This window comes from Podarcis bocagei (assembly GCF_964188305.1).
Source record: "Podarcis bocagei genome assembly, chromosome: 2".
Lineage (NCBI taxonomy): Eukaryota > Metazoa > Chordata > Lepidosauria > Squamata > Lacertidae > Podarcis > Podarcis bocagei.
Window position 1 is genome coordinate 20,652,672 of NC_138126.1, and position 11,785 is coordinate 20,664,456.

General features: G+C 47.7%; 1 protein-coding gene across 1 annotated transcript; it reads right to left on the reverse strand.

Annotated features, from left to right (window-relative positions):
* Positions 1-1,119: 1,119 nt before the first annotated feature.
* LOC308579789 (uncharacterized protein) lies at positions 1,120-9,104 on the reverse strand. Its single transcript, XM_081180722.1, has 3 exons — positions 5,375-9,104; positions 1,967-2,043; positions 1,120-1,288 (listed from the first exon to the last, which is right to left on the reverse strand). Exons 1-3 carry the CDS (start codon positions 8,853-8,855, stop codon positions 1,238-1,240), a joined length of 3,609 nt encoding a protein of 1,202 aa, XP_081036848.1. The 5' UTR covers positions 8,856-9,104; the 3' UTR covers positions 1,120-1,237.
* Between the last annotated feature and the right edge of the window lie 2,681 nt (positions 9,105-11,785).

Sequence of the window (11,785 nt, forward strand, 5' to 3'; positions counted from 1 at the left end):
GTCCAGGGTCTTTTGCCTCACCATCCCCACTACTGACTCCCTGTTGCTACTCAGCTTCAAAAAAAAAAAAAAAAAAGGGTCCCTGGATTCATTGGAAAAAAATATGGTAACCATACTCTACTGTTCACTATTTTAGCAGGCTCTTGGCAACAAGAATATACACTACATGGGACAGCCAATATTCAGCAGCCACCTCACTGGGAAGAGTTAGTTTCGTATGCTGTTTCTTTTAGATATGAAACACCTACTAATTTTATTTGCAGGTTTGTAAGGTTTTGTTTCTGGAACAACACCAGGCAGAAAGTGAAAAGTGTTAAGTTGTGGGTGAACATATCAGACGACACAGCTATTCTTCAAACAGCTCTTGTTTATTCACAGGCCAGAACAGAACAGAACTGAAGGGTTCAGCCAGCCTGCTTATATAGAGCTCCACTAGAACGCAACAGTAACCATTTTCTGTAACTATCCAATCACTGAACGTCACTTTCGACCTCTTATTTGCATATGTGGACCTGAACTATCTACAGTATCTCCCTGCTGCCCCAGGGTGAGAACTTCAGTACATAACACCCCTCCCCACCGAGATAAGGCGTTAGTTACAATCGTAATGGTTTCCTTATATACAGCACTACACGCAAAAAGCAGTGGGAATAAATTCATTTTCCATGCTGGAACCTTGATGCAGTCTATAACCATAAGAGATTCTACCGTTAACACCATGGTGGTCAGATTACTACAGTAAGGAAGGCGGAAGCATCGGGGGAGTTTGATAAGTTGAAGTAATCAGTCTCCTTAACCTGGTGAGAACAGGCTTTTCGCAGTGGGTTTGAGTGCCACGCTGGGCAAAAGATTCCTGCGTTGCGGGGTGGGGGTGGTGGACTAGATGACATGCAGTCCCTTTGAACTCTGATTCTATGATTCTATAAAACTCAGATTTCCATTTGGGAAGTTATAGGCAGACAGCCCTCCCATTTTGAAACCTGATGGCTTTGCGCTAGCATTATAAAAGCAACACTGATTTATAAATGAATTCACTTGTGCAGAACTAGATAGTGCCATTCGTGATCAAAACCTTCTCTACGATCCATTGATTTTCCTTAAGAGGGCTGCCTTTATCCCCCGCTTCCCTCTTCAATATCAGCCACAACCACCCATTCTCGGGCTGCCTATCAGCACCAGACCCTCGAAATTTTGATAATACTCTCATTTCAAAATGGGTTCAGGGGAACATGTTCAATTACAATGTTGAGTAGGTGACCAGGATGAAGAACGTTGCATAATAGATGACCTAGGAGAGAGAGAGAGAATGAATGAATGAATCACTGATATATGTTCAGGGCAATAATAACATGCAAGTCAAAGAAAAGGACCCTCAAGCCCTGGCTCAAAAAAACATCCTCTTTCTGATTTTGGGAAAGGTGCATTAAAACATCTGGCATGCATAACTCTCCTCTCCTCTTTGAATTCCTCATTGTCCTTTGGGCAAAATTCTGTCCCTCCCTTAAAAAATCTTTAATATAGAAAACCTCCATATATATATTTTTTTAAATCCTTCTACTTGCCTTTTAAAGTTCATGCAGTTTTCTCTAGAAGTGTCAGTTTTCTTTCTCCACCCCCCAGCTAATTAGGGTTTTGTTTTTTTAAAAAGGGGGGGGGGAATCCCCACTGTTTTGGTCCTTTTCTAAACCGAAAAAAATCCATAAATTTAAATTTGTCGTGCTTTTTCATCTTGGAAGTAGGCAGAATCCATTATTCCCAGGCTTAGAAAACACCTAAGACTTTTTTAAATAACAAGACAATTGCCACCCCTACCCCCACCCTGCGCATTTCCTCTAATCTAAAATAATATTATTAAAATTAAACAAACAAATAAATGCCCTCTTTCTGTTTTAACACCTACACACCCAATAAGGTATATCTGACAATGTCCATGGTGGGATGTGTGTGAAGTGTCTGTCTTCCTTACCATGCAAAATCCAACAGCCAATACCAGGATGACCAGCATGCCGATGAGCAGCGTGGGCCAATATGGCAGAAGGGTCACTGCAGGAAGCAAGGAGAGAAAGGATGAGCTGCTTTAATTTCATCTGGCTTGCTGCTGCTACATCTGGAGCTTATGCTTGCCCTTTGTGGTCAGTGGAAATTGTTTTCAATGCCTTGGTACAGTCTTGGATCACATGAGTCAATGAGACGCTGGTCATGTGCAGAGTGCTGTTCGGTTACCCTGTGGTCTTGGTGGACCACAAGTTTAACATGAGTTAACAGTTTGATGCAACAGCAAAAAAAAGCTTATGCGATTCTAGGCTGCATCAACAGAAGTCTGGTGTACAGATCAAGGGAAGTCATAGTACCACTCTATTCTGCCTTGGTCAGACCACACCTGAAATACTGTGTCCAATTCTGGGCACCACAATTTAAGAAGGATGTTGACAAGTGGGAACGTGTGCAGAGGAGGGCAACCAAGATGATCAAGGGTCTGGAAACTAAGCCTTACGGGGAACGCTTGAAGGAGCTGGGTATGTTTAGCCTGGAAAAGAGGAGACTGAGAGGAGATAGGATAACCATCTTCCAATATCTTAAGGACTGTCACACCAGTGGCGTAGCGTGGGGGGTGCCAGGGGTGCCGGCCGCACCGGGCGCAACATGGGCGGGGGGCGCGCTCGCACTAGCAGCTCTCTGCCCCTACTAAAATCCACGGGTTAGGGAGCCCGCGCTCGCTCGGCTTGGCGAGGAGGTCGCAGAAGGGGGAGAGCGAAGCCTTCTGCCACGGGCAAAAAAAGGAGAGGAAGCCGGGCGGGCGGGCGGGCTGGCTGGCTGGCGGGGGTCTGGCTGCGCCTGCTGCTGCCGGGCTTTGACAGCTTGGTGAAGCGGAGGGAGAGCTTTATGGTAATTGCGGCTCTCTCTCCACTGGCCGCCTGGCTAGTGAGCCGAGCCGAGCAGGGAGTCTGGCGAGGGGGCGGGAAGAGACTTTTCCACCTCGCCTGGTCAAAAAGGAGAGCGGAGTCTCCTCAGGGCGCCCTCAGGCAGGGCAGGGCAAGCAGAACGAGGAGGAGAGAGAGGGAAAGGGGGGGGAAGCAGCCAGGAAACGCTGCGGTGTGGAGGAGGAATCAATTAAGGAGAGAAAGCGAAAAGCCTTGGAGAAAGGGAAAAAAAGGAAAGAAAAGAGGCAGCTCCAGGAGAGCGCGGGGGAAAGAGAAGCCTCCCTGCTGCTGCTGCTTGGGAGAGTAAATTACTGTACTTGCCTTGCCCCGGGTTAGGGGGCGCAAATTAATTGCCTTGCCCCGGGTTAGGGGGCGCAAATTACTTGCCTTGCCCCGGGTGCTGATAACCCACGCTACGCCGCTGTGTCACATGATGTAGGATGGAGCAAGCTTGTTCTCTCCTGCTCCGGAGGGTAGGACTCGAACCAATGGCTTCAAGTTACAAGAAAGGAGATTCCGACTAAACATTTGAAAAAAACTTTCTGATGGTAAGATCTGTTAGGCAGTGGAACAGACTCCCATGAGAGGTGGTGGACTCTTCTTCCTTGGAGGTTTTTAAGCAGAGGTTGGGTGGCCATCTGTCATGGATGCTTTAGTTGAGATTCCTGAATTGCAGGGGGTTGGACTAGATGACCCTTGGGTCCCTTCCAAGATTCTATGATTCTATGCAGAAGCCAGCCATAGGGGTGTGTTGGGTAAGTCATTTCTACCAGGGCTGTCGCACTATGCTGGAAGTTCCCGTTGCTGGACAGTTGCTAGCCTAACCCTTTGCCTAGGGTTAGATGGAGTCCGACAAAATAAAGGTAAAGGTAAAGGGACCCCTGACTGTTAGGTCCAGTTGCGGACGACTTTGGGGTTGCAGTGCTCATCTCGCTTTACTGGCCGAGGGAGCCGGTGTACAGCTTCCGGGTCATGTGGCCAGCATGACTAAGCCGCTCCTGGCAAACCAGAGCAGCGCACGGAAACGCTGTTTACCTTTCCGCCAGAGCGGTACCTATTGATCTACTTGCAATTTGACGTGCTTTCAAACTGCTAGGTTGGCAGGAGCAGGGACTGAGCAAAGGGAGCTCACCCCGTGGCGGGGATTCGAACCGCCAAACTTCTGATCGGCAAGTCCTAGGCTCTGTGGTTTAACCCACAGCGCCACCCGCATCCCAATAACACCCCCCCAAAAAAGGATCCACATTTAAAAAGGGTATAGGATGTCCATCAGGTCAACCAAAGGCCTGGTTAAAATGGAATGTTTTTGCCTGGCGCCTAAAGGTGTATAATGAAGGTGCCAGGTGAACTTCCCTGGGGAGAGCGTTCCACAGATGGGGAGCCACTGAAGAGAAGGCCCCGTTCTTGTGTTGCCACCCTCCAGACCTCTTGAGGAGGAGGCACACGAAGAAGGGCCTCAGAAGATGATCTCAGGGTAGGTTCACATGGAAAGAGGTGGTCCATTAATTAAAACAGGAAGGTTGATTTCTGGCATCTCAATCAAGCACACACAAAAACTGGGCTGGAAGGATGTGCCAGGAGTGAACTCATAGCTCCCATGCCTATGCCTCTTTCAAAAGGCCTGCTTTCCATTATGAAAACCAGGGGCTAAGATTTCACAATGGTTGCCCAACCACATATGACAATCCCAAAGACAAATGGACACCTGGGTGCAATATTGTACACAAGTTTCTTAGGGGACGGAGCTGTGCCCCTCACCCAGGCATGTGTGATGTCAGTGCTGAGGGACCTGCGGTGGCTATTTTAAGGTCTTAGAATCATAGAGTTGGAAGGGACCATGAGAGTCATCTAGCCCAGCCCATTGCAACGCAGGGATCTTTTGCCCAACATGGGGCTTGAACCCACAACCCCGGGATTAAGAGTCTCGTGCTCTACCAACTGAGCTATGCCTAAGCAATTGCAGGCCTGCTTACCCAAAAGGCTGACTTCCCTTCCATATTCCAAAATAAGGACATTAAATCAACAAATAGTTTAATTATGGATGTTTTTATTTTAAAGTCCATGCAACTTGTGGGTTTTTTTTTAATATTTTGCAAACTGCTTACAACAGGGGTCAGCAAGCTTTTTCAGCAGGGGGCCGGCCTACTGTCCCTCAGACCTTGGGGGGGGTGGACTATATTTTTTTTGGGGGAAATGAACGAATTCCTATGCCCCACAAATAACCCAGAGATGCATTTTAAATAAAAGGACACATTCTACTCATGTAAAAACACGCTGATTCCCGGACCATCCATGGGCTGGATTTAGAAGGCGATTGGGCTGGATCCGGGCCCTGGGCCTTAGTTTGCCTACCCATGGCTTAGAAGTTTATTTTGTCATTTCGTGGTATATCAATTAATAAATAAAATGATATTTAGCTAGCATTCACAAAACCCAGATTGTATCTGGCTTACCTGGCTTGGTAATGCTGGATTTTCCTTGGGAAGTAGAGGTAACCCCTCTGGGGGCAACCACAGGAGCCTTTTTGCAGGTAGGGGCAGCAACAGGAACGTTCTCCATAGGTGAAGCAGGAGGGCTCCCTTTAGAGTCCATGGCAGCATCTTCAGAGACAGCAGGTGGAATCTCACCAAGAACGGTGGAAGGGAATGCTCCAGAGGTGGCAGTGGTGGGGGCCTTCCCAGGGACCGCAGGCAATATTTTCCTGTGAATAACTGTGGTGCTTTCACATATGGCCGTGGGGGTCTCCCTTTGGGTGGCTTCAGTGGCATTTCCAGATTGGGAAACTCCTTTTGGGGTGTCAATAAGAGACACTTCCAGAGCAGCCAAGTTGTGTCCATGAGTTTCTGCAGTAGTGTCAACACTTTCTCCAAACGTGGCGGCATCAGGCACCTCTCCCAAACTAATAGCTAGAGTCACACCTGGATCCATGGATCTAGTGGTGGGATCCGTGGTCTTTCCAGTTATAGCAATATTAGTCTCTCCGATGTTGGCATTGAGGACCAATCCTGGGGCAGCTGAGGGGTCCCCAGAGACAGTCGCACTGTTCTGTTCTATGGACATAGGGCTCTCTGAACTGTTGTCCATGGTCTTTCCAGATGTGACGGTGGTTGCTTCTGCTGGAGGGATGGTGGAAGACCCTCCTGGAACCATTGCAATGCCTGTAAGTGTGCTAGTATCAGCTTCTCTCAGTTTTAGAGTGGGTCTTTTTCTGTAACTGATAACCTGGGCTCCTTCGATGGTAGCAGACTCTCTAGTGTGGGTGTCATTGGACTTGTCAAACATGGTGGTCACGAGATCATCTAGAGCAGCACTGTTGCTTCCAGAGACAGGAATGCTGACTTCGGCCATTGAGTTTTCAGGTGCATTTCTGATATTTTCAGGGGTGTTTGGGTGTCTTGAAGCACTGGTAGCATTGTCTTGAAATACTAAAGCCTCTCTAGGAGAAGTGGTAGTTCTGGAACTGGGTATCTTACCATAGACATCAATGGCGGTGACTTTCCCAGAAGGAAGTGTCTCATCAGGTCTATCACTGTCACAAGGTGTGGAGTCAATAATCCCAGGGAAAGATGTGCTGCTGATGGTAGTGGTATATGCTGCTTCGGAACTGGAGTGTTTTTCCAATACACTATTAGCACCAGATATGGAGGCCTTTCCAGTGTCAAATGTGGCTGCCCTAGTACTGGTATCTTCAGAAACCCTGGTGTCACCAGGGACGAGACTCTCCTCAGGAGGAGGAGTAGCTTTAGAAGTTTGAGCCTCAGCAGTTCCAAGAGTGGTCCCAAAAGTTGAGCTTTCTTTCCCAGTGCCTCCAGAGGAGGGGACAGATATTACCCTGGGGAAAATATGGGCATCATCTCTTGGGTTGGTGGAAGTCCTGGCGATGGAATCTGCTGAAGAGGTGGTACTCAAGCTTAGGTCTGTAGATTTCCCTAGAGATGTAGTCTCACTATGGGAAAGGATGGTTCCACTGCTTAGAGTGATGGCAGCAGCAATAGGGAACAATATGGGATCTTCTGTAAGTGTAGTTTCAGGAGTGATGTTGGTGTCTTCTCTACAAGTAAGGTTCATTTCAGAGATGGAAAGCACCTCAGTGACAGGTGTCTCTTCAAGGGAACTGCTTGCCCCAGAGGTATCTTTCTGTATTTCATTGTCTTCAAGAATAGCTGCCATGCTGATCTGCCTGGAAGTAGCTGGCCCTTCAGAGGTGGCGATGCTTTCAGAGAAAGAACTATTACCTCCAGTGGTAGAGGCAGAGTTTCCACTAGAGGCTTTGTTGGTGACATTTGCACTACTATCAGGAATTTTATCAGTTGCCGTTTCACCTGTATGAATGACAAATTTGGAGAAATCACTGCCAAAGGTATCTTTGGGGGCCAAATTAGTCATAGGCATAGATAAAGTGTCAGATGTTGGTGTCTTCCCATAGTGGCTTCTAGGGTTAGGGTTAGAAGCTTCATACTTGGTGCTGGTGTTTTCAAGAATAGGTCTGGAGATCTTTGTAAAAGCACCTCTTTTTTCCGGGCTGCCTCTGATTGTGCTGGCGACCTTTCCTGAAGCAGTCTCAGTGGTGGGGTGAATGTCTCCAGTTGCAGTGGCTGTTGGAGCAACGTTGTCAGAAGTGTTGTATCCAAGGGCATCTTCAGCAGCATCTTCAGTGGCGACGATATCCTCAGAGAGTGTGGCAGTGGTGATTGTGTCTTGGCTACCAAAGAGGCCTGTGGTACTATCTCCAGAAGAAAGGACAATGACATCTGATGTGGTGGGGGTACGCTCAGGGACAGGGGTAGCAATAGCCCCTCTATATTCATTGGCATTTGCCCATCCAGGAACTGTGGTAGCTTCAGGGGCAACAGTGATGATGCTCAGGTCTTCAGAAGTGGTAATGCTAGGAGTGGCTCTAGGGGTAGAAGTGTCTTCAGTGGCAACAGGCAGGTCAGTTCCATCAACTAATTGGGTGGGAAGGATGGAATTGTCCAAGGCAATGCATGCCTCATGTATCTTAGAAGTATCTCCTGGTATGGAAATAGTTTCCAGGCTTGGAATGAATACTGCTCCTGGGTGACCAGTGGTGTCGCCATAAAGGGTGCTGTCCGGAGTGCTGAATGCCTCTGTGGGACGGAAGCTGTGTGGATGAGCACTGGATTCTTTTAGAGGTGTGGTCACATTGATTGCATTACCCAAGGAAGGTGTCTTCCCTGTGGGGACTATTTCTTCAAGGGTCAAAGTGGTTCTGTCCCATGGATTAGAAGCCTTGTCATCCGCATCTCTAGGGCTGACTGTTATACTGGCAGCATTTTCAGGATTATTGATGATGGTGACATTACCGGTGACTGTGCCTTGTGGGACAGTAGCCACGGTGGCCTCTCCAGTGACAGTTTGTGTGGTGGTGGTGACATTTTCTCCTGTAGCAAAGGAGCATATCTCAGGGACAACAGTGGGAGCCTCAGTGATTGTGGTCTGATCCTGGATCCTGGCACTTACAATGGTGGCTGGGACATCCCTAGAAGTTGGAATTCCATCAGAGCTAGTGGTGATCTTGAACACAGAAGTAGCATTATCAGGAGTAGAAACAGTATCACTCAAGGTATTGCTGGTACTAGTGCTTACATTTGTTGTAACTATAGTCCTGCAATCAGAAAGGTCACTGCTGAGATCATCTTTTGGAATAATCTTAGCTAGATCAGAGGTTTCTTCAAGAATGTCAGTGTCTGCGGAAGACCTTGTCCCCCGAGTAAGGACATCACAATGGATTCTGATGTCTCTGAGAGAAGTAGTAGCAGCAGTATCCTCTGAGGTAACTATTTCTCCCAGTTTTGGGGTATCCTGAAGGATGTTAGTAGATATGTTTCTAGAAACAGTGGTAATATCTTCAGGAAAAGCCTGGGTGGCCATGACAGTATCTCTAAGGGAAGTAACTGTGGATGTGGCTCCCATGGTAGTGGTGGTGATGGTGATAGCATCTCCCCCAAGGATGGTGGTTTGAGAAACATCTCCTGAGACATTGGTAGCAGTAGGTTCCTTGAATTTGGTGGTAGGAATGAAGTTGGTGCCTACAGACGTTGCCGTGGTGTTGTTGTCTTCATTAGCAAATACAGAAAAAACTCTGGTAGCAGTGGTGTATCTGGCATCTTCAAAAGTAGTAGTGACTTCAGATATTTTAAAAGTCCTGCTAGTTACACTGGGGCCTGGTGTCCCTTTCTTAGTTCCTACCAACATGGGAGTATCAGTACATATCTTGTTGTCTCCAGAGGAGCCAGCAGCATTTTCTGTTAGGTTCCTCTCACTTTGTGTGGTGGCTTCAGCAATGACACATCCACTACTGGTTGTTTTCCTACAGGATGCCTGCTCAAGGGCAAGGAGCATCTCATTGTGCACAGAGTTAACTGTCCCCGCAAGGTGTGCACCCTCTGGAATTTTGCTGGTGCAACTAAAGGCAGGGGTGGTATCTCCTGGACTTGTGTTGGCCTCTTGAATACTAGTTCCAGCTGAGAATGATAAACTAGGGGTAGGCATATGCCCCCTGATTGTGGTGGTCTCACTGTATACAGAATCAACTCTGTCTCCATAGCACATCTCCTCTGGAGTGTCAGTGGAGGTGTCTCTGCTCTTAGTTGTGTTGATTAGCAAAGAACCAGGTGTGTCCTTGGTGGTAGTGTCTTCTGCAGCATCATTTTCTACTTCTGTTGAGAGCAAAGAAATGTTAGCAGCAGACCCGGGGTTTGGTGTGGCAACCTCAGAAACAGCCGTGGTGGCATCTGAAGGGGCTTTGCTGTTACCAGCAATAGTACTGGCATTCAGATTTCTGTCCTGTGCTGCACTGTGAGTAGAAGTGGAGACATCTCCAGAAACAACGTCCATAGTATTTTTTCCAATGGTGGGAGTAGCACCTGCAGAGGTGATAGAGGTGTCCTCAAAAGCAGTAGAGGTGGTCACAGTTGCACTGACATTCTCTAAATGAATCGTAGTTGCCTCTCTAGATGCCATAGAAGTCCTTGGGACAGTGACTTCTTCAGGAGTTGCAACACCGGTGCTCTGAAGAGCAGGAGCACACCGGTCATCCAGTGTGGTGGTTGTGTCTCTAGTAGCGGCCTCTCTGGCAGGTTCTCTCCTGGAAATATTTGTCGGAATAATGACACCAGTGCTGGCAGTTTTCTCATGGGTAGTGGTGATGTTACCAGAAGCTATAGTGGTTTTGTCAGCTATAGTTTCTGAGGGTTTCCCAAGTTCTGTTCCAGTGGTGTCCTGAGAGATAGTGATGATAGTAACAGATCCAGGAACATTCAAGGTGGTATCTTGGGATGCAGCAAAGGTTTCGCTGGAGACAGTGGTTATAGCATCATCATGAAGAAAACAGCTTTCCTCTGTGCACATGGTGGCGGTGTCATTCCCAGGGGTGGCATTGTCACCAAGACAATCACTACTGTCCTTGTGTCTGAAGGTGGTGTCCTCGTCAGAGGTGGTGCTAAGTGCATCTCCAGAGACAACGGTGGATCCCTGGTTCATGGCGACCATGTTCCCAACCATGTTTGTGAGTGTGTTTCCTGGAGTTGCTGTCATTTTAGTACCAACAGGAATGGGAGTGCTTTCAACGAAAGGAGCAATTGCAGTGGTATCTCTACATGTCTTTTTAAGAGAGGTGTCGAGGTTCTCTCTGGAGCTGATGTTGGCACCCTTCAAAGAGGAAGTTAAGAGTTCGGTTTGGTTGGCATTTTCTGGAGCAGTTGCAACGCTGTCTTCCCTGATTGTGTTATCTCCACAATCTCTGATATCAATATATCCAGCAGCATTAGCATTCTCACGGACATGAATTGAGCTAGGTGTAACGGTTGAATTTTCAGACTCGGTGCTAGCTCCCTCTCTAGGAGTGGGTGTCTCCCTGACATCGGCAGAAGATGGCACAGTGGCAATTTCTTCGGAAGGGTTGGCTATGGTGATGGTCTCTACTACAATAGCGGCTGGTATATTTCCATGGATTGTGGCCATGTTTTTAAACATACCAGTTGTAGTGTCTATGATGCCGACAACATTGGTCACGTTTCCAGGGAGAATGAAAAAAGGCTCGTTAACGGTGGCAGTGTCTAAACAAGTGGTCGTGATGCTCCCAAGGGACGTGTCATTCTCACTAGGAATGGTGATGGAATTTCCAGAGCCTGTTGTGACAGCCCCTAAAGGGACAGGGGTGGATATATTGCCAGAAGTGTTAAGACTGCCATCTGTGGAGGCTTTGTGGGTTTCTCTGGATGTTGTAGCAGTACTAGAGGAAACGTTGGCTTCTCTAGACACAGTTCCTGTTTTGTTTCCATTGGTAGGACTATCTCTAGGACTAGAAGTTGTGTTGTTGCCATCAAGAGCCAGGCTGATGTTTGTAGAGACAACAGCTGAAGGTGGTTGGGAGGTAGCTGAAAACGCTGTAGTGACAACTAAATTCTCCACACTGAAAAGGTTGGTAGTGCCGCCCCCTGAGAAGACAGTGGCATTTTCAGGGCTAGAGAAGGACATTTCTTTAAAAGTGGTGGCTGAAATGTCTCCAGGGTCAGAAACAGGGTTAGCGCCACTGGTTAACTCATCACAGAAACCGGTGATGTCACCCACTTTAGTGGTACAGTCCTCAGGGCTTGAGGTTACTTGAGCGCCATTGGTATCCACAGTGGCACCCAAGACAGTGGCAGCAATTGCAGTGTCTCCAGTATTGAAGACCTCTCCAAAGAATGAGCTATCAATAGCCTTTTCTCCAGAAGTGATGCTATTGCTATCTCCAGGAGCAGGAACTGACTTCCTGTTGCAAATATCTCCTAGGGCAATTGTCGGAGTGCAGCTGATTCCAGGAGTGACGTCGACAGCAGTGTCCCTGTTGCTTTCATCCA

Excerpts from the sequence above, each read along its gene's own strand:
- LOC308579789 (XM_081180722.1), bottom strand. The coding sequence starts at position 8,855 with ATGGGAGCCACATCCACAGTTACTTCCCTTAGAGATACTGTCATGGCC. Across the intron at positions 2,044-5,374 it reads ATCCAGCATTACCAAGCCAG|TGACCCTTCTGCCATATTGG; the intron begins GTAAGCCAGATA and ends TGCTTCCTGCAG. Across the intron at positions 1,289-1,966 it reads TGGCTGTTGGATTTTGCATG|GTCATCTATTATGCAACGTT; the intron begins GTAAGGAAGACA and ends TCTCTCTCCTAG.